This window comes from Geotrypetes seraphini, chromosome 8, assembly GCF_902459505.1.
Source record: "Geotrypetes seraphini chromosome 8, aGeoSer1.1, whole genome shotgun sequence".
Classification (NCBI taxonomy): Eukaryota; Metazoa; Chordata; class Amphibia; order Gymnophiona; family Dermophiidae; genus Geotrypetes; species Geotrypetes seraphini.
In genome coordinates this window covers 79,496,369-79,519,063 of record NC_047091.1, presented here as the reverse complement: position 1 = coordinate 79,519,063, position 22,695 = coordinate 79,496,369, and the positions used below count along the sequence as shown (strand labels likewise).

The window sequence follows — 22,695 nt, the reverse complement described above, 5'->3', positions numbered from 1 at the left end:
ATAATCCCATATCATTTTCTAGTGTCTATTTCAACCTCAGTCCTTCTACACCAGCATTCTTCAAAGCAAAGCTTGTGGGTCAGTGGTTGTGGCCATTCATACTCTGATTCTTCCCTCTCTCCTTAAAGAATGACATGAAGATGGTTTCCCGCGGGGACGGGAACGGTGATGAATTTTGTCACCGTGTCATTCTCTAAAAAGAAGTACAGCATGTTATCTAAAGTACAGGCAGATTAAAAGTATTGTTTTAATGAGACTTCAGTTAAGAAATGAATTTATCAAATAGTACAGTCTTAATCCCTTTTCGAAATGCGCTATAAGATTGCTTGGTTCTGTGGATATAATTGCCCAACCAGGATTGTTGTTTATTTGCTTGGAATGCTAGTATCCTGCCCCAAAAAGATTTACAGCCAATGATCATGGGGTAGGTAAATAAATTGCAGTTCCTGATTATCCTGGTAGGGTTTAATAGCACAAAATGTGGTAATAGGTAGTTAGGGATCAGTCCCCAAAACAATTTAAAACAAATACAAGAGAACTTAAATATTACTTGTGCTTCTACTGGCAACCAGTGTAATAATTGATAATAGGGACTGACGTGATCATTTTTCCTCAGTCCAAATATCAGGCGGACAGCTGTATTTTGCACTATTCTCAGTTTTCTCAGTAGTTTGATGCTCCCAGATACACTATGTTGCAATAGTCCAGTATAGATAATACTAGTGCTTGCACCAATAGTCAATGGAGGGCCAAAATAATTTTTGATGGTTTTTAATTTCCATAGGGCAAAAAAGCATTTTTTTACCACTAAATTTGTGTGTTCTACCATTGTTAGGTGGGAGTCTAAAGTGACTCCTAAAATTTTGATCGTTTTTGAAATTGGGTAATCATGATCGTTTAAATGAAACGATTGTGCAGTTATTTTATCATTTGGGCTTGCTAGAAAGATTTTTGTCTTTTCTGTATTTAATTTCAGTCTGAAATTGGTTGTCCACTCTAAGGATTACTGAAGTGAATGTCATATTAAAAGTCCCAGGTACAGATGTTACCATAACTTGCTTATTATATTGTATGGTGAGCCCTCTAAAACCTACTGTGCCTACATGAAGATGACACCTGCAGGCATAAGTACTATTGTGGTGTACAGGTGGGTACAGTAAGTTTTGGGTGGGTTTTGGAGGGCTCACTATACAATATAAGCAAGTTATATTGACATCTGTACCTGGGACTTTTAATATGATAATCATTGCAGTAATCCTTAGAGTGTCCCTCTGCTGTACTGAGAAACGCTCAGCTGTTTGCTAAGAATGCTGGCTGCTTGGACATCCGAAAAGATTGCTTTTGTGCGTTTTCATGTGGACGTTTTGAAAATGAACATTTTCCCTACTGGATTTCTGGACGTCTTTCCCAAAACGTCCAAACTCAAGACTAAGACGTCCTATTGAAAATGCCTCTCATAGGCACCAAAGTGTTTTTATAAAATAGCACCAAGTAAGTGTCTGCTTACCCTTCTGAATGAGGAGCCCTATTATAAACTTACCCTCAAAAAGGGAGGAGAGCTGTGCATTTGCAAATATTTCTGAATTCGCTGCTTGTTTTGCTGCTTTGTTTTCACTGTTTTTGCTTGGAAACCTTTGCGATTGTGTTCCCTAAAATACTGAAACATTACTTTCCTTATGGTTTGCATTTTGTTTTAAGTCTGATCTTTCTATCTAGATGTTAGCCCTGACTCTTCCCTTCTCATTTTGCAGGAATGTCCATAGGCATCCACTACCTGCTGGCTTCCAGACTCTGCCTGTCCTGCAGGAATGGAACACTTCGGACAATTGTCACCACCATTTCTAGCTGGTACTTTTGCAAATCATACTTCTTCTTTTTTTTTTTTTGCTGCAAAAGCAGTTTAGGAAGTCCCTGAGGTTTTGTGGAGCAGCTTACTTTAAAAAAAAATTGAAATATGTCACCACAAGTTGCATGAGTGCTCATTTTCAAAGGGGATAAACTTCTTAAAATGCCTTAAAAACATCCATTCGCTAAAAATGTCCAAATACCGATTTTGGAAAGTCAGAATTTGGATGTTTAACACTGTAATTCATCCAAATACACCAATGGAATGGATTGTGGGCATGTTTTGGGTGAGACTAAGGAGGGCCCAAAAGGACATCCAACAGGATTTTCAGATGGTAAGGAATGATCATATCTAAAAAGAAGGACATTTTTATATGGACTCATTTCAGTCATTTCCAAGTTACAAAAAGTTGCTCTAATTGAGCAGCTGACCACTGGAGGGATTGAGGCATGACCCTTCCTTAATCTCCCAGTTGTTGCTCCCCTCCTCCTTCCCTGAAAGTGAAATTTTAAAGGAAAATTGGGCTATGTCTGCTGAAGGTATTATAGGCATTCTGAAAAAAATCAGCAAGCAGGTCAGATGAATAGCTTTGTGGGTATTGCAGAGGACTGCGAACCAAGAATTTGAGGTTCAAGTCCCATTTCAACTCTTCTGAACTTTCCAGAAACAGAAAAATACCTATTGTACCTGAATCTATAAGCAAAAAACAAAAGGAATTGACCCCAAAATATCCACAAAGAAGAAAATCCAGAGAAAACCAAAAAAACTCTGTGGAGTGACGATGTTCCTAAATGGACTTTATTTGAAAGTATCAAAGTTCCAAAGGTACACTAAAATCATCCACATAAACTAATTCCATCCACATAAAAGTAAATCATCCACATAAGAGCCTTAAAGGACCTAGTCCGCTAGGGATACAGGACCCAACACAGTCCGCGTTTTGACAAAAAGTCTTCTTCAGGGGTCCCTGGGGGTCCTATAAAGGTGAGTACGTGGGAAACAATTGTGTGGTGAGCCGGAAGTGAGACACTGCTTGCATTTGCAATAGAAAGGGCTATTTTGTGGATATTTTGGGGTCAATTCCTTTTGTTTTTTGTCTGAATCCTGTATCCCTAGCGGACTAGGTCCTTTAAGGCTCTTATGTGGATGATTTACTTTTATGTGGATGGAATTAATTTATGTGGATGATTTTAGTGTACCTTTGGAACTTTGATACTTTCAAATAAAGTCCATTTAGTACTATCGTCACTCCACAGAGTTTTTTTGGTTTTACCTGAATCTATAAGACACCTGAAGGCTACTGAAGTGGTCTACATTCAAGTATAATAGGTATTTTTCAGGTCCTGGAGATATCACATTTACAAAAAAAGAGTTACAGTGTGTTTCCCTTGGTTTACAGTCCACTAACCACTAGTGGCCATAGTTTGAACGTGTTGGCAGAGAGACGTTCATGTTCCTAGTTTCTTTGTCATTCAAAAGTTGGGCATTTCACTTTGACTAATGGCTAATCATTTTGCTAAATCTCAAACTTTTCCTGTTTGATTATGGCTGTGAGTTGGCTGGGATTTTTGGATATTATGAACAAGATTTTTTTTCTTTGGACTTAGACATTTTTTTTGAAAATGCCCCTCATTGTGTTCTACAGGATCTCACTTTCAGCCTTGGAGATTTATAGGGATGAAATGATGTTTGCTAGTGTTCTTTCTAATGTCAGATTTCAACTGATGTCATCCTGCTGTGTTTATGATATTATTGTCATTTTCATAGGGAGTAGTTGTGATGTTAGGAGTCAGGACTGGTCATTAGCAGAGACAGAGTATTTGTATGTGAAAACATGCTTGTGATAAACAGGTTCTTTTTGATCAGACATTACAGAAACTGGAGAATAATAAATATATCAGCTGGGTTTAACTCATTTTTTTTGTTTCTTTTAGTGCAAAGGAATATTGTATGAATGAAAATTCCATTGTATGCTTTTCATTGTTGTGTCAGGTGCAGTACAAAGAATTACTACAGCTTGCTGGGAGTGAATCAGAATGCCAGCTTGGAAGACATTAAACAAGCTTTCTTCACAAAATCAAAGAAGGTAACTAAGTAGCAGATTCAGCTGAAAATGAATAAAATCAAAGAAGGTAACTGAGTAGTGTAAGGATTGTTAGTGGCCCCCACAATGTATGGTTGGTGGGATTACTTGAGAGGCGCCCTTACACACGCCAGGTCCCAGGTTCAGTTCCCTCACAGAAGATTCACCAGGAGTAGAATCCAATAAGAAACACAGCCAGAGGTGATTGCATAAAGAATATATTATAGAAATAGGCTTACAGAAAAGTAGTATTCATAGGCATTACAATTAAGCATTACAATTAAGTAGAGAGCAAAGCAGTTTCCCTGCTTTACAGAGTTCAGAGGCAAAGAGACAGAGAGTCTGAAGTTCTAGGGAGAGCCAGAGAGAGAGAGAAAGGGGGATGGGGTGATGGTCTAAGCTTCGGGTTCCATAGATAAAGAGAAGGATAGACAGAGAGATAGAGAGAGAAAGAGATTCATGTGTGTTGCAGAGCGGAGGCTTTTATAGCTTGGAATCTTATTCTGAATATAGAAAACTATTGAGCTTCAATAGAAGTTAAATCTCCCCTTCCTTAGTAAACTTGTGCTAGACAGAATAAAGAATAGGCTGAAGTCATATGGTGATTTCCAGTATGTCTCTGACAATAGTTTCTGATTAACTTTAGCTATCTGTGCACCTGGACCCATTGTCCTAAGCACCCTCTTAATCAGACATTAACACATTAACACCTTTTAGCTAATCATGATTTAATCAGGGCTACTTGAAACCGTCTTCCTGGATGCTTTCTGTGAATAAGCATTCAGGATCTATTTGCATCTACATTCCAGAGTGAGATTGATATAATTTCCCATAGGCCTTCGCTGAGATTAGTTATGCCAACTGAAAATGCTGATTGCTAGCAATAGCTATGCTGACAAGTAGCAGATTCAGCTGAAAATGAATAACAGACCTATGTCAGAAGTAGTCAAGGTAGTACTCATGACCAGGTCTGCTGGTACTAGAGAAGTACACTGAAGTCTCACTGGAGCTCCTTGTGACTTTGGGCAAGTCACTTCACCCTCCATTGTCCCAGGTACTAAAAATAAACTGCTTTGATTGTAACCACAGAAAGGTGGTACACTTCTCCCTCCATATTCGAGACTTCGACACTTGCGGCTTCGGTTATTCACAATTTTTGTCTTGATGGCTTTGCCCCTCAAATGACGTCATCCTGGAGTGGTCGGGCAAACAGCAGCGTTGGAGAAAAGTGTGCAGTGAGAAAATTTTAGCACATGCTTCAGTGTGGTCTGGTATTACCTCTCCTTCAGGAACAGGTCAGGTATTGTACAAATCAAGAACTGCAATACCGAGCTTGTTTATAAAAGCAATTGCAAATAACAATGATAAGTTTTATTCACAATTTCACGATATTCACGGGGACTATACCAAAAACCTGAAAATATAATATGAAAAAGTTATTTGCGGTTTGTTTGTTTTTATTCACAGGCCATCTTTTTGCGTATCCCCTGCAAATATGGAGGGAGAAGTGTATATCAGATCTTGTTCCCTTTCCTTTACTTGTAGGCAGCTAAGTAAAACTTTTCATCATTGTTTTATATGTATCTCCAAGCCCCAGTATAGGGTAAGAATTTTGTCTTTTCTCCCTTTCTCTAGGGTAGCACTTAGAAATATGAAGGCAGATAAAGATCATATGGCCTATCTAGTTTTTTTAGCTTACTTCTGTCTATCCCCTTTCACCTTCTTCCTACTGTAATTCCCTCTCATTCCAGAGTTTCCTTTTTTTTTTTCTTTAGTTATATGTATCGAAAAACATAACTAGCAATAAAACATTTTGTCAACAGAAAAGTGGAGTAAAGAAACAATTAACATTCCATACAGGAAACCTGTTCTATAGAAATTAATAGACTCCTTATTAGATCACAATATAAGGGGGAGAGGTCAACTTTAGGAGAAAAGAAGAAATAAAAAAATACAATTCAAGAAAGGACTATTGCTAGACAACCTGAACCAAATATTATGTTAGTTAATACAATTCCTCTAGAGAGATTCTTAAGATCCAAAAAAGATCTTAGTTGGATGGAGCAAAAAGCGTATACTTATTGCCAAGCCATTGTATCATACATTTACATGGCTATGCTAATAAAAAAGAATTCCCCTCCCCCGATCTCTTTACTTCTCTCATTGAAAGAAATTCTTTTCTTCTGTCTTTTGTGTTACTTTCGCTAAATCTGGATATATCCAAATTTTTTGCCCACAGAACAGCTTTTGAGAATTACAAAAATATAATTTCATTATTGCATTTAAATCTTTCTCAGAAACAATTGAGACAATCAAAGCTGCCCTATCCGTCACATCTGTAAGTGAGGTTTCTAACACATTAGAAATGTCTTCCAATACATTAAGTTCTCCTTGAGCTTGATCCTGATGTTGAACTTGATTTCTACTTGAATCTTTTCCTTCACCCAATCACTGAGGCAAATAATATATTTTATTAATAGGAGGAATAGCCTGAATAGGCTTAAATAAAATCTCAGTCAAATATTTTTTAAAGAAATCCAATGAAGAAAGAAGAATGAATTTGGAAAAGTTCAAAACTCTAAGATTCTGTTATAATTTTCAAATTGCTCAATCTTTGTGATGAATCATTTTTATTCTTAATAATCTCAGAGACTGTCTCTTTAAGTCCCTTCATTTCATTTTGAACTTATTTAACTTGATCTAAATATTCATTTTTCACCATATCCATATTTTGAGATTGTCTCAATCTACCCAACATCTGAGTTATTTCTTGTGCAGACTTCTCTACCATACCATCCAACTTTTGCAGAACCTCCCAATTCACAGGGAGAGATAAAGAATGACTCATTACTCCTTTACTCAATTCATCAGCAGTTAATTTAATTTACTGGGTCTTTTTCCCTCGCAGTAGCTATAGTGGCTATTCCAGCCTCCAAGTCGTTAACAAGTTGACTCAGCTGCTCTGCTGGGCACAGTGGTAGTTTAGCAGCCAGTGGGGACAGCATGATATTGTATCCCAAAGAGGAGAGCAATGATACTTCATCACTCTCCACAGCAGGACCCTCTGGGGTTTCCGGAACAGGTCTGACTGCGAATCGGTCAAGGGTGAGTTGAGCCAGGGATGAAGTTCTGACCAGAGAAGACACAGTCCTGATAATCCTTTTCCTTTTTGTATGAGGCATAGTAGCAGGAAACCAACAAAAGGTAACTTTCAGCTTCACTTTTCTCACCGACAAATGCTGCCAGCAATCGAGCTGCCATCTTGGCCACTCCCCTGGGGTCTCCCCCAGTTTCCTTTCAGTTGAATGAGACTTGCCTCATTGCATTTATGCCACATAGTTATTTAAATCAGTGTTCTTCAACTGCTGGGTCCATGGACCGGTGCCGATCTGCAGAAATTTCCTGCCGGTCCACAGGGTCGGCAAGTGCATCGGGCCCCAGACAGTGCTCTTCAGCTGCCAGTCCATGGTGTGATCGATGCGGCATTGTCTTCAGGCCAGCTCCCTCTTCGTCAGTGCTGCAGTGCACAAAGCCATGGGCAGAGGCTCCTAAATGCATCCTGAGCTGAACCAGAAGCCTTCTCTCTAATATCGCAACATCAGAGGGAAGGCTTCCAGATGAGTTTCAGGACGCGCAAGGAGCCGCTGCCCACGGCTTTGTGCACTGCAGCACTGAGGAAGAGGGAGCTGGCCCAAAGATAACACAGGGGCAGGCCAGAAGGCAAAGCACAGCATGGAGGGAGGGAGACAACAACGGTAGGGGGAATGATTTTATTTTTTAATTTAGTGATTGATTTACATCTGTTGTCTGTTCAGGAAGAAATGCATTTGTTCTTTTCCTCTGGGGTTGTACTGCATGCAGAGTCTTGCACCTTAGGGTTTGTTTGTATATATTAGTACTTTTAGTTTTTAGTCCCGTATTTGCATGGGGTTATCTGTGTTCTGGTAGGAATGAATATCGAGAAGCATGCAGTGTGCTTTATGTAGTTTAATTTTGCGGTTAACCATTATGTGTTGTTAATACGATTATATTGTGTGTGTGTGTATATATGAAAAATGAATGGAAAAAATGGTGTTACAATTAGTACTATTATGGGGGCGGGGTCTGGGGCGGAGATTGGGTGGAGATGGGCGGGGTCTGGTCCACGACTTAGTCTAGTGTTTTTCAACTGCTGGTCCAGTGCCAGTTCACAAAATAATTACACTTCTCCCTCCGTATTTGCAGTTTCAGCAATTGCGGTTTCGATTATTCACAGTTTTTAGCTTGCTGGCTCTTACCCCCAAATTATGTCAGCTTGCATAGAGAAATATCTGATTCCAAGTGTTTACAGAGAAAATTGCTGATTCCCAGCACTTTCTTCACCATGTTATTCCCGGTTCTACCTTATTCACGATAGTTTTTAATAGAAAACAGCGAACACATGAAAAAGTTATTCACGGTTTTTCTGTATTTGCGGGTCTATTAATCCCCTATCACAGCGAATACGGAGAGAGAAGTATATTTTATTTCCGCCGGTCCAAAAGTGTCAAAAGTTTGAAGAACACTGATTTAAATGTTTCTGTCATATCTCCCCTCTCCTGCCTTTCCTTCAAAGTATACAGGGATTCTGCCCAGTTTGTTTTGTAGCCCATGAATGAAAATCTGCTGTTTCCCAGCGGGCTTACATTGTGGAGAGTAAGCAAAAAATGCAGAACTTGCAGTGCAAATGCAAGGTGGGGCTGAATCATTGCAAAGCATGTTAAATGTATGGTAAGGAGACAGTTAATCCATAGTAATACATAGAGGTTTTTGATCTGGATAAGCACAACTTGAAAAATGTACCTCAAGGTCTGAGGCAACATAGAAAGGTAAGCAGAGCCCTTTAACGATAATCCCCTTCCTCCGACATAGCTTTCTTCATGGGCTCCAACATCTCAGGTGGCTCCCATCCCATCCCCCTCACCTGACCTGATCCAGCCCCTTTCCCCTGACTTTAAAAAATTCCCTGGTATCTAGTGGCAACCTCTGCCCACCTAAGGCCCGCCAGACCCCCCTCTCCCCAGGGCATACCTTCAAGAGGATGGAACGATGGCCACTTACTTTTGCCTCCTCACTACCATCTTGGAAAAAGATGTATCCTGGGATGCACTGAGGGGGATCAAGTCTGCCAGTAATAATTTTTCCCTTATTCGTAGTCTCTTCCCAGACTATAAAATAAGGGAAAAATTCATTATCCGAAGACAAGCAGGCAGTATATTCTGATATGTAGGTGACGTCATCCACGGAACCTGGCAAGGACAGTCAAAAAGTGTACTGTCACTTTAAAACTTTAAGACTGCCCACATCATGCACGTGTTGGTGCCTTCCTGCCTGACATCAGCTCACGGGACTATTAGTTTTGTGCGGAGCTGAGAAGCTGTTCTTTAGAGTCTCTCTAAGCGTGTCAAACTTGTGAACTTTTTGTGCCTTTTCGTTTCATTTTTCCTTTACTTGTAGTCATATTTTTGTTTTTGTTTTTTATTTCAGTTTAAAAATTTTGGATACCTTAATGATTTTGTTTTTCGGGACTTTGGGCTCTTTTCAGCCTGTTTTCAGGCCGGGAGCATTGACATTTTTTCAGTATGCCATCTGTTCGACTTCCCCAGACAAGAGTCCTTTGACCTAGTGTCGGTGGTTTTTCCATAAATGTCCAAGGCCCCTAGCTGATTCAAGCAGTGCACTTGATGTCACAGGACACTATCAGGTACAGACCTGCATAATTGGTGTGTCCAGTGTCTAGGTCCTGACCATAGAAATATTTCCTGAATGCTCTGATCTTGTTTGCAGAAGAGGTTGCTGAAAGCCAAGAAGTTGAAATTTGAGAAACTTTTTGATTCAACTTTGGATGCATCGATTATGGCTGGAGATTACAACACAGATGCTCAACATCAAACTACTCCAGCATTGACACTGTCACCAGTGACATTGATGATCCATTCCACCTCTTCATCGTTGGTGTAACCATCATCAGGGAAGCCTCGTAAAGAAGCTAAGGAGCATAAACATGTCTTCCCCTCCAAGCAAACATTGGCATCGTCTCAAGATTCATCACTCTCAAAGCACTCTGTGTCAGTGCACCAATGCCAAATCACCATCTTTTCAGTTGGTGTCTCTTCTGAGGCGTGCCTTGACATCAAGGTCCCAACTCTTTGACACACAATGCAGCCAGCACCTAATGTACCCTTATCAATATTGGTACTGGTGCCATCTCTACAAGAACAGCTTCGAATGCTGCTGTAGATAAAACTAGCTGGGATGTTGCAGTCGTTTGCTGTGCAAATTCCTGCATCAACACACCCAGTCTCAGTCCAGGCTGAGTACAGCCCTCAAATGCCATTGAGGCATCATTTTTGGCCACCACAATGTTGAGCATCTAAGTCAAGTAGACATTCATTTTCTTTCAGAGAACAGAGCTCAGCATCACACTCTTGACACTCCTCTTGATGTTCATTTCGACCCTCACCTCAATGCTCTCGTCGACATTCACCTAGACACTCTCCTTGACGTTCATCTCGACAATCACCAACTGCAAGGGCTGACATCAAGGAGTATGACCCAGACTTGTCTGCAGATGAGTCTTATGAGATTCCTTCTGATTCATCTCCTCCACCTCCTCATAGGATGTCACCTCCAGAAATTCTGTCATTTACAAAATTTATCAGACAGATGGGACAAGTAATATGAAATCAGAGTCAGAACCTCGAGCAGAACTCATGGACACTTATGACTATAAAGAATGGCTGAAAGACTGCATAAAGGTTCCTTTCCCTAGTCTTATAAAGGAAGCCTTATTAAAAAACTGAGAGTCTCTACTCTCTGTTCCAGTGGCTTCATAAAAGTTGGATACTCTTTACAGAATCCAGTCTTGCCCAGGCTTTGACAGATCACAGTTAAAACACCAGTCCTTGGTTGTAGAGTCAGCCTTAAAGAAAGCGAACAGTACCAGAACTTATGCAAGTACTCCAGCAGGTAGAGAAAGCAGAAAGCTGGATAAATTTAGACACAGAGTGTTTCAGGGCTCCATGTTGGCTAATAGAATCTTAAACTATAATTTTTACATGATATTTTATGAAATTACTCATCCAAAAAATCTAATCTTTTGAGCAATATATACCATCAGAACATCTTAATTCTTATCAATATCTGGGAAATGATCTACTGGAGACTAGGAAGTACATGGTGCACTTTATTTTTAATGCTTTTGATATCATCTCTCCACTGCTTTCTAGAACTCAAGGAAGCTTACATTCATATTTCCATTCTCCCTGCCCACAGGAAATATCTTAATTTTCAAATGGGAGCACACCACTTCCAATACAAAGTACCACCATTTGGGCTGGCATCCGCACTGAAAGTATTTACAAAATGCTTAATGGCAATAGCTGCAACCTTCTGCTCATACAGCTTTCATGTGTTCCCTTACCTGGACAACTGATTAATCAAGGCCTTGCCACCTTAACAAGCTCGCTATGCCATCAGTGCAACAATTCACCTATTAAAGCTGCTCAGATTTGTGGTCAGTTACTAAATATCCCATCTTCATTCCACTCAAACTTTAGAGTTCATTTGAGCACTTCTGGACACAACTCAAGCTCATGCTTTCTGCCACAACAGAGGCTCAACACCCTGATTCATATCTGCCAGAAGGTCTCCTCTTTTCAAATGATGCGTCTCTTAGGCCACCTGACATTTACAGTTCACGTGATGCCATTCACTCATCTATATCTCAATGAGCTTCAGTGGGAACTCTTGACCCAATAGTCTCAAGCCACTGGAACACTATATCAGCAACTACAAGTGACCTCAAACCTTTGCCAGTCACTTCAATGGTGGCTATCACCAGTCAATCTTTCCAGAGGCTTTCTATGTCACACTCCAATAAATAAAAAAATATTGTCAACAGATGCTTCCATGCTTATTTGGGGAGCCCACCTCGATGGTCTCCATTCTCAGGGCAGTTGGACTCCTCACGAGAAAACTTTCCAGATTGATCTCCTGGATCTTTGAGCAATCTGCAATGCTCTATGCACATTCCAAGATCTCCTCCTCAGTCAAATAGTACTCATTCAAATGGACAACCAAGTAGCCATGTACTATGTGAACAAACAAGGAGGCACAGGGAAGTGATCCTAATTTAGTCCTGGGTAATTCTTCACAAGTTATTTCTGAAAGCAGTTTATTTAGCAGGAAAGCAAAGTCTTGGCAGACAAGTTAAACAGATTTCTGCAACTCAACCATTTTATGTCAGATAGTCTTGGATTGTGGGGCCCCTGAATTGAACCTTTTTGCTTTCCCCTCCAACCACAAACTTCCACTCTTCTGTTCCAGACTTTAAACTCCCAATCGTCTGGAGTCATATGCCTTCTTCCTTGATTGGTAGGGCAAGTTTCTTTATGCTTTCTCTCCAGTTCCTCTGGTCAGGAAGACTCTACTCAAACTTTGCCAAGATTCTCACAGCACCTTGGTTCCCTCTCCTTCTCCAAATCAGTGTATGGGAACCCATGAAACTTCAAATCTTCCAACATTGCTGACACAGAATAAGGGCTCTCTGCTTCATCCCAATCTGCGTTCATTAACACTCAAAGCATGGTATCTTCTCTCATCGAGCAGATACCTTTGCACTGTGTGCACCAGTGTCAGCCATTATTGAAGCTTCTAGAAAACCTTCTACGCAGCAGTTATCATTTCAAGTGGACTCGCTTCACAGTCTGGTGTAATCTCCATTCACTAGTTCCCATCACTTGTCCTCTTCCATTGGTTCTGGACAATTCCTACACCTTTCCAACTCTGATCTCAAAACTACTTCAATCAGAGTTTATCTCAATGTTATTAGTGTTTTTCATGCAGCACTGGATAAAAATCCATTATAATATAACATAACTAAATAACAAATTTCTAGACCGCATAACCCTTAGTTCAATTCGGTAAACAAAAGATTATGCTATGAGAAAATGCAAAAAAAGAAAATGTAATACACAGAGCTTAGTTAGTCAAAAATTTGGAAAAAAGAAAAGTCTTCAGAAGTTTTCTATAATGTGTTTAAGATGTAGATCTAATCAATAATGGGCGAAAATCTTTATCGTACTGAGCTGCTTGATAAGAAAGACAGTGACCATGATGTTTCTTACTTTTACACCCCTTAACCGAAGGGAATGTAAATAGGGCATGAGATTTTCTACTTTTCTCATGTGTCATAAAAACAAATCTGTCAACAAGATAAAGTGGGGCCACACCAGATGCGACTTTATAGTATAGACAACCTAACTTAAAAATCACCCGTGCCAATGCAACCTACAGTAATAAGGAGTTACATGGTCATACTTCCTCAAGCCATAAATCTGTATATCCTTTGGTTTCAAGATTCATGGAAGGTCTTTATCATACCAAGCCACCTCTCAAGCCTCCTCCAGTTACTTGGGACCTTAATGTTATACTTTCCACTCTGATGAAGCCTCCATTTAAACCACTCTCCACTTCATCTCTCAAGCATCTCACTTGGAAAGTAGTATTCCTAAATATCTCTCACATCTGCACGCCAGGACAGTGAACTTCAAGCACTTGTATCAGACCCACCTTATACAACATTCTATCACAATAGGGTGGTTCTTCATACTTATCCCAAGTTCCTCCTGAAAGTCATCTCAGAATTTCATCTGAACCAGTCTATAGTTCCCCTTGTCTTCTTTCCAAGACCACATTTTCACCCTAGTGAGGCTGCACTCCACACATTAAACTGTAAAAGTGCCCTTGCTTATTACTTGGATCAGACCAAACCTCACAGAGCTTCTACTCAGCTGTTCCTGTCATTCAATTTTAACAGACTTGGGAGCTCCTGTCATCAATAGAACTATCTTAACATCCACACATGCTCCAGGCCTTCCAGACACATCTGGAGTTCGTTGGGGAAGAAGAGAGGAGGCTTTATGGAGGTGGGGCTGGAGGTGGAACAGGGCGGGGCCATGTGTTTGGGGTTTTGCGACCCAGAATCTGCTAACCCTAGTAATGGGTGTTATCCGAGAACACATCCCTCCCTTCTCCCCTTGTTGGCTTCTTAGCTTTTTTATGGAACTGATGGTCCTGCGAGCTGACATCAGGCGGGAAGGCACCGGCGTATGCACAGTAGGGGCAATCTCGAGAGTTTCAAAATTTTTAAATTGACAGTAAACTTTAACTCTGTCCATATCGGGTTCATGGATGATGTCACCCACATGTGAGAATATCTGCCTGCTGTCCTCAGATAACACCCGTTACAGGTAAGTAACTGTGATTTTTCACTTGAATTTCCATGAGTCCATGTATCATCTCAGTTGATCTACATATGAGGCCTATGAAATTGTCTCCAGGATGACAGCAACAGCCCAGCTAAATGTATTAGATCTCAGAGAAGATCTCCATGACCGACTGATGCACCTTGCACTGGCGACAGCCTGTTTTGTGAGAAAGTTCAAGATGGTGTATTTTAATTGAACAACCATTCTTCATCAATTAGAGAGCTTTCTTCCAAACTGAAAGAACATGTTGTTCAGTCAAAGAAATATCAGCTGTTCCAATACAGAAAACCTTATCAATGCCAATATTTCCAACAGTTCTATTTCAGGAGAAGGTACCAACCCTATTCAACAACACAGGTTCAACGTCAGTGTCAAACTCAACAAGCATATCTGCAAAAGCAACAACCAAGAAAATGTAAACTGCAGCACTACTGGAGACCTTAGTTGCCAAGGCAGCTTCTGTCCCTGAAAGTAAAAGGCTCCAACATTTCTTCATCCAGTAGGAAACCATCAGAAGAGATTGTTGGATGTTACAAATCATCTCCAAGGGCTCTTAACTTAAGATTCACGTTCAGTGATAGCAACATTCCCCTGCCTTGTATTCGGAGAAAGCAAAATTGCCTACCTGTAATGAGAGTTCTCCATAAACAGCAGGAGAAGGCAGCCACACTCAATCTCTCTTGTTCCCTCAAAAAAAAACAGTAAATAAGGGAACAGAGACTCTTCCTACAGTCCACTCCAGCTTTGCTATAGACTGAGAGGAAAGAGGGGTCTAGAGACAGCACAGGAGCCTCCATGTATGCTCAGAAAGGTCTACTTCAGAGTTCTCTGAGCTGAAGGAAAACTCCAGCACACAAGGATCTGTTGAATGACCTCACCTTAAGAGTGCATCTATATTTCCTGTCTACAGAGAACCCCTGTTACAGGTAAGCAGCTTATATGGCAGCCTGACATTGGATAGTGTCTTCCAGAAGTCAGCATTTTCCAAGATGGTGGTGTGGAGGCAGGAACAAAGGATCAAGCGGACATACCTTTAGAAGGTACGTCTGGGGTGGGTGGGTCTAGGGGAACTGTTATAGTTGTGGATTGCCACTAGATACCAGGTGAAAATTTGCCTGCTAATTACTTTATCGCTGCAGTATATTTTGGAACTAATTTCACAGTAGAAGCCATGCACTAAGCCGTTGGTGTGGCCGTACTAAGTGGCTTTCTGCATTGTCCCTGTGTTAATCTACTCAATAGTAGGTCATCTCCGATTTTCTTTTTCTGACCTGAAGAGGGCATTGCAGGGCAGAACATAGATATATTCCCATAGTTCTAAGGCCAGGTTCTCTTCCATGTTTCCTCGGGTTTTCTTTGGTTTTATTCAAACCTTCTGCTCTCTCTACCTGCTGAAAACGTTTTACTTTAATCTTATGTTTGAATATGTATCGGTATAATTACTTATGATTTACATTAATCTGGTATATATGCCTATGTAGCTATACAATTAATTACAAGGTCCTACACTGGGGAGAGAGAATGTAGACACTGTGTGGTGGAAGAGTATGTGTTTGTGTCTGGGGGTGGCTTTGTGTCCACAGTGTGTTGAGAATACCCCAGAGCAAAAAACTGAATAGTGGCTAGTCTGTATAATGTTAATGTAGCTTTACAGTCAACCATAATGTAGCTTTACATTCACCTAATAGCAGAGTCCACTACCATTGGTTGTCAGCATTGAAAATAATAATGATGGCTTTTTAGTTGAAATTGCAATGGTAAACTTTATGAAGAAGGAATAAGTATTATTTGCTTAATTGTAGTAGTCTACTCAGTTTTCTGGTAAGTCCCTTGGGTTACAACTGGCCTATGGATGTTCATTCAGTGCAGTTAATACTACAACTTGATATATTGTCACCTGAAAGCAAAAGTGCATTATATGTGCATTTGATGTGAAACAGAGAAAATGAGAAGTGGAATTTAACTTGCTTATTATAAAGCAGAAATAATATATCAAATTTTTTTTTTTTTAATAGTAACATAGTGAAGTATCAAAAGAACAGTTTGGCATTCAAGAAGATCTTACAGCCATATACAGAAATATACACCTATCTCATTTCATGCAAAAATTGTACATATGACACTTTTGCTTTCAGATGATGATGTATAATTTCTCTGAGGACAAGCAGGATGAGCATAATCTTACTGATGAGTGATACTATGCATTCTCTAGTATTCTTTCTTGAAACGTTTGGTTGTCATTAGTCCTGTTTTTTTCTGTGGATTAGTGTGGACGCATTTTGCAGTTCCTCCTCACAACTTGTGTATCAGTGTTTCTCCATTGTGGTTTTGCAGTGTTCTTTCTTTGGTTTCTGAGTGTCTCATATGGAACCAGTATATCACCTCTATCCCTTTTTATTTGCTTAATCATTTTTTTTGTCAAAAAATATATGTAAACTGACCTCACTTTACATATATTTTTTGACAAGCATTTTCTGACTTCCTTTTGCTCTTAACTAGTATCATTACTGTATTTTCTAAAGGAAATTTAATCATTTTTTTTTTTGGCACTTTTAAGTTTTTCATTTTTCACAGCCCCATTAGGCCTTGGACACCCAGTTGGGGATTTTTTCACCATCAAGCTGTTTGATTTTGTTTTAGCTATTTTTCCTGTCATGTCCCAAAAAACATCCAGTGATTTTTTTTGTTTGTTTGTTTAATCAATTTTTATTCAGCACCACAGAGAGACAGCACAAGAACTAAAATGAACCTGCATGAAATACAGTCTGATGTGAAACAGTCAATCAACTGTATATAATACTAATGAAGTTAGAAACATCACTTCTGTGGTCCCAGTTTTTATCAAATACAATCACCTACCCTCCATCCTATTTTCCCGCCCATGAAAAATAAGGAGTGAGGGCAACATATAACTAATATTCAGATTTATTGCCTCTTTTACAAAGCCGCATGGCAACGGCCCCGAAGCCCTTTAAGGGCTCCTTTTACTAAGGTGCTCTAGCGTTTTTAGCGTGTGCTAGCCAAAAAATTACCGCCTGCTTAAAAGGAGGTGGTAGCGGCTAGCGCACGGAGCATTTTAGCACGCGCTATTCCACACGTTAAGGCCCTAACGCACCTTTATAAAAGGAGCTCTAAATCTCTATGGGCTTCGGGGCCATTAGCGCGGCTTTGTAAAAGAGGCCGTTAGTTTCCAATATTGCATGAACTCCAAAGGATTCTCAATGACTGTAACAAGATATTGGTGCATATTAAAAAGGTGCAACCTATCAGTTCTGGCCTACAAAAGAAAAGTAAAATGCCAAGGTGCAAATGGTTCTCATTGCTGTATTATTGGCATAAAATGATTCAAACCTAGCCCCAGTCCTTCAAGTGTCTCAATAAGCACACCTGATTATAATGTTTTAAATAAGGTATTCCCAAATGCCCCTGTTGCCAGTTTCCATATAAGAACCCTAATCTCAATTTAGATTCCTCCTCCTAATAGATTTTTTTTTTTTTTACAAAGCTAATCTAAAAGCAATAGATCTTTCCACAGGAGCTGAAGGGGTAAAATTTGTAGTACATAGAGCCAGCGAGGAAAACCCCAGAGACCCAAATATAGAAAAAAACGTAAAAAATTTTTTTCGAACGTTCACATGTTGTTATAGGAGGCTTGTGATCCCTAAATCAGTGTTTTTTTTTATTTTGACATTTTAGTAACTTTTGGGGAGGATGTTGTAAAATTGCAACGCTGGGCCTGTAAGGTAGCAGAATTTCAATAGTGTCACTCTCTCTCTGAACACATGTAAGGAATAATTAAAAGTTTATTTGTACTTTACAGCTTATAAAGACCCACCTAAGTTTATGTATATACACAACAACAATAGTATAATAAAGAAAAAAGTAATTTTTATTATCAATTTAATACAAAAAATGAGTATCATATAAAAACGCAAATTTTTCCCTGTGAAGCGCCCATTGACTTCTATCAGCGGTAATCAAGAAATTTTGTGTTTTTGCACAAAAAATTTCATGTTAGCGCAAATCTTTTGGCAGTTTTGTCCCAGCGTTGAATCTTCTCCACTGGTTGTGGGCCAGCAAAGGAAGACACAAGTGTAACCTGTCTGTTGTCAAACCATTTCACAGCACAAATGTTGTGATTTGACTCCACTCTGACATCAAAGCTTCCTCTTCCCTTTTTCTTCAAGCTTTTCTCATCCTCAAGATTACAGTTTGGAAGGCGCACTTGTCTGGCTGTTCCTGTGTAATGAATTCCACAATCCAGCAGCCTAACTATCAATGGGATGCTGGTGAAAAAGTTGTCTGCATAGATCTTGTAGTTGTGACTATGTGGAAGTGTGGAAGCAAGTTTCATCACAACATCCCCTGATAGTCCAAGTTCAGATCTTGCCCGTATTCCATTCACACTGCCTTGGTACACATCAAAATCACAAAGTATACCAGAGATTCCAGTCCTTGCCCACAGCTTGAACCCCCATGGGTTTGGCTTGCCACGCATGTACTGTTTGATGCTGCTGAATTTCCCCCTGAAAGGGATCATCATTTCATCAACAGAGTTATGTTCTTCAGGGACCACTTTTAGGCATTTCTCTCTGAAAGCATCAAGCCATGGTCTGAGTTTCCAGAGTTTGTCACTTTTTTGTTCCATCTCAGACACGGTTAGATTGTTCACAAAATGTAATGATGTCAACAGAGACTGGAATCTGTTTCGTGACATTACATCAGCGACAGGACTGTATCTTGTGTCTGCTTCCCAGTACATACGGACTCCAGGCATTTGGACAAGACCCATCTTCAGATACATGCCAATCATCTGCTCTATTTCCTTTGTGTTTGTGTTTATAGATGATCCTTTCTTCTGAAAACTGTACTGATTTGTGTTATCTGCCAGAGCGTTGATCATATCTTCTGTCACAAACTTCTGAAAGTACTCCAGTGGTGTGCAGAGGGAATGGACATCATTACTGACATCCTGACCAGAAAAATCAGTACTGGGAGAGATGAAATTCTTTTTCAGCCATCGATATCTGTCACGGGGCCCAATCTTGGCATCAGGATGTTCTGCCTCTGTTGGGATGATTTGAACATCAGAAGTTAGGTGGTCATCGGGTAATTTATTTTCCTTGTCCACTTCACCGATAACTCCATATTCCACAACTTCTATCAAGTAGACCTATTGTTCAATTAGACATGCAAACACTTTAATCCTCACCTCCTGGAGATTTATCACCTTCTCAAGTTTAAAGTGCAGACAAAACCTTGCTATCACTTTGACCCACTGTTGTAAAATTACAACATAGAAATAACCAGCTCTAAATCTCTTAAAATCAGTATATTCAATGATGTCATAAAATCTGCATGATCTACACATATTAATGATCACATAAAAAAATATTTCAAGCTTTTTACTTACTTTAGTCCTGATGTATCCCGTCCAAAACAACAAGATGATATACTCCAAAGCAGGCAACAGGGTTGTATGACTTCATGGCCAGATAAACAGACCTATTTACACATTCAACCATCCAATGGTGTTGCAGAACTGAACAATAGGTTCTATTAGTAATGTACATGAAGTTTTAAAAAGAAAAAAAATGGGGGAGGGTTTATTTTTATTTATTTTTTTTTCTTTCCTTTATTTATTGGATTATTCATTACAATATCTTTGTAACAAACATACATGAATGAACACAAAAAATACAAAATGTAAATTCCCAAACGGGAATTAACATAATATATAAGGAAACTAATTCAACCGTATCCTAGTCCACATTAAAGCTGATCGCCAGTACAAATAAAACATCAAAGCAAATCTTTCTATCTACTATCTAGGAACAGGCAAATGGCTATTATATGTATTATACATCATCCTCCAAAAGTGAACTAAATATAAGGAATTAAACTTTCAACAAAGGTTTCTCTTTAATAAAATCTTCCACCTGGGTTGGATCAAAAAACACATATCTATCATTTCCATATGATATCAGGCATTTACATGGAAATTTTAAGAAGAAAGTAGCTCCGACTGCCAGAACCTTAGGCTTTAGCTGAAGGAACTGTTTCCTCTTAAACTGGGTTTGTCTAGAGACATCTGGAAAAATTATCACCCGTTGACCACAAAACATCTCTTGCTTTTTCAGGAAATATAATTTCAAAATATCTTGTTTCTCAAGTTCTGTCTTGAAGGTCACGAGAAGAGTTGCTCGTTTCTCAATTATGTCTTTAGATGACTCCAAAAACTGTGATACATTCAAACTCTCAGGTGATACTATTCTATCCATTCCACCTTCCTCTACCTTTTCTTTGGAATCTCTTGAAATGTAATATAAATTATCGACCTCAAAGGTCTCCACTTTGTTATAATGTAATATCTCCCTCAAATACATTTTCAAGAGTTCCATTGAAGAAAGGTAATGTGTGGTAGGAAAATTTAACAGACGAAGATTCTTAACTCTAATAGCATTTTCCATTTTCTCTAATTTAGCATGTAACATCATACTATCCTTTATATTAGAAACAGCACTAGCTTGTAAATTACCTACTGCCTGATCTAACTTTTCAACCTTTACAGCTGTTTCTCCAATTTTATTATTTTGTTCTTTAATTTTCACAGTTACATCAGATGAAAATTGACATAAGTTCAAAACGGTTTTTTGTAAAGATGACTCTATTCTGTTAATACTAAGCCAAACATCATTTAGAGTGATCACTTTATCCCTGGGGAGAACATCCGAGCTTTGCCCAGTAATCATCTGCACTGGGGTTAGTTCTTTAGTTTGCCCCAGGGACTGTCCTGAAACCTCCAGACCAGATAATGACAATGATTGAGGGGAAGAAGAAATTATTCCTTCCTTGAAAGGGGAAGGAGATTCTTCTAACCGTGAGGAATATGATGGTTGAGGAGGTGGTGTTGGTTCCCCAGAAGATAAGGAGACAGCTTGAATATTAAAAGTTACCTGTTCCTCAACAGAAGGCAAGATAGGAACCACAAGATGGCGATCCATCAGGCCTGTTGTTGCAGCAGATGGTATTGCTTTAGCTTTCCTCTTGCCCATGCTGAAGAATCGGTAGTCCTGCTCCCTGCTCCTCTTAGGCTCCGAAGGGGCTCAAAAGGGGCAAGCCCCTTTAGCCACGCCCCTTCAGCTCGCGACCCGGGGCTCACAACCGCGGGCCGCATACCGCGGCTGTTCGAACGTTTAAGGCTCCTTCTCCAAGGACCCTCTCAGCTGGCTGGGTCGGGCAGCAGCGGGACTGCCTGTCCCGATGTTGAAAGTGCAAACAAGCACTAGCGACAGGCTCCCTCTCTGCTCTCCGGCGTTTTTAAGGCTCCTTCTCCAAGGACCCTCTCAGCTGGCTGGGTCGGGCAGCAGCGGGACTGCCTGTCCCGATGTTGAAAGTGCAAACAAGCACTAGCGACAGGCTCCCTCTCTGCTCTCCGGCGTTTTTAAGGCTCCTTCTCCAAGGACCCTCTCAGCTGGCTGGGTCGGGCAGCAGCGGGACTGCCTGTCCTGATGTTGAAAGTGCAAACAAGCACTAGCGACAGGCTCCCTCTCTGCTCTCCGGCGTTTTTAAGGCTCCTTCTCCAAGGACCCTCTCAGCTGGCTGGGTCGGGCAGCAGCGGGACTGCCTGTCCCGATGTTGAAAGTGCAAACAAGCACTAGCGACAGGCTCCCTCTCTGCTCTCCGGCGTTTTTAAGGCTCCTTCTCCAAGGACCCTCTCAGCTGGCTGGGTCGGGCAGCAGCGGGACTGCCTGTCCCGATGTTGAAAGTGCAAACAAGCACTAGCGACGGTTTATTTTGTAGCCTTAAATGTGATGTTGTAATATTACAACACTGGTTCTCAGGGGGTTAGACTAATCTTACCCATCAATGAAAGTGGCAAGTGACTTCATTGTCTACTTGATGTTTGGTTTTCTGTAACAGCTTATTGACATTTAACCAATAAGGAAGGCGAGTGTCCTTTAGCTACCTGAACCCCAAGATAATGAAATGTGTCCGTAGCCAACTGAAGCCCAAGATAATGAAACAGTCTTCCAGGCCATTTCAAAGGGCATGCTCCTTCCCAACCCCGCCTTTGTTCCTTCGTCCACATCATGGCTTCTGATTTATCCAGATTCAATTTAATTCCAAAGAAATCTCCATATTCAGTCATATTTTCTAATAAAACTGGAAGCGACAATGTGCTACGTGGTCCAACAAATTATCTGCAAAAGCTGCTATTTTAAAAGTCTCCCCATATAGGTTGGTGTGGGGAGTCCAGGGTACATGAGGGGACCATTTGTTTATTTATTTCCTTTCACTTTTATCCCTATTCCCCCCCTTTCTTTTTTTTTTACACTTTGGCTTTGGAGGACTGTGGAGACTGGGGCTTCATGCCTTAGTAGTGGGCTATCAGAATCCAAGTCTACTGCTTTGTGGTATGTGCTTTGCATCGGGTTCTGGGGGTGGGGGGGGGGATGGGGGGATGGGGTGTTGGA

General features: G+C 40.2%; 1 protein-coding gene across 1 annotated transcript in view; it reads left to right on the top strand.

The window, feature by feature from the left end:
- Positions 1–22,695, top strand: part of DNAJC4 (DnaJ heat shock protein family (Hsp40) member C4) — a 338,056-nt gene that overhangs the window by 45,292 nt on the left and 270,069 nt on the right. Inside the window, exons 2-3 of the mRNA XM_033955045.1 lie at positions 1,752–1,848; positions 3,839–3,932. Coding sequence (XP_033810936.1) covers positions 1,754–1,848; positions 3,839–3,932 — 189 coding nt within the window. The 5' untranslated portion in view covers positions 1,752–1,753. The remainder of the gene's footprint in view (positions 1–1,751; positions 1,849–3,838; positions 3,933–22,695) is intronic.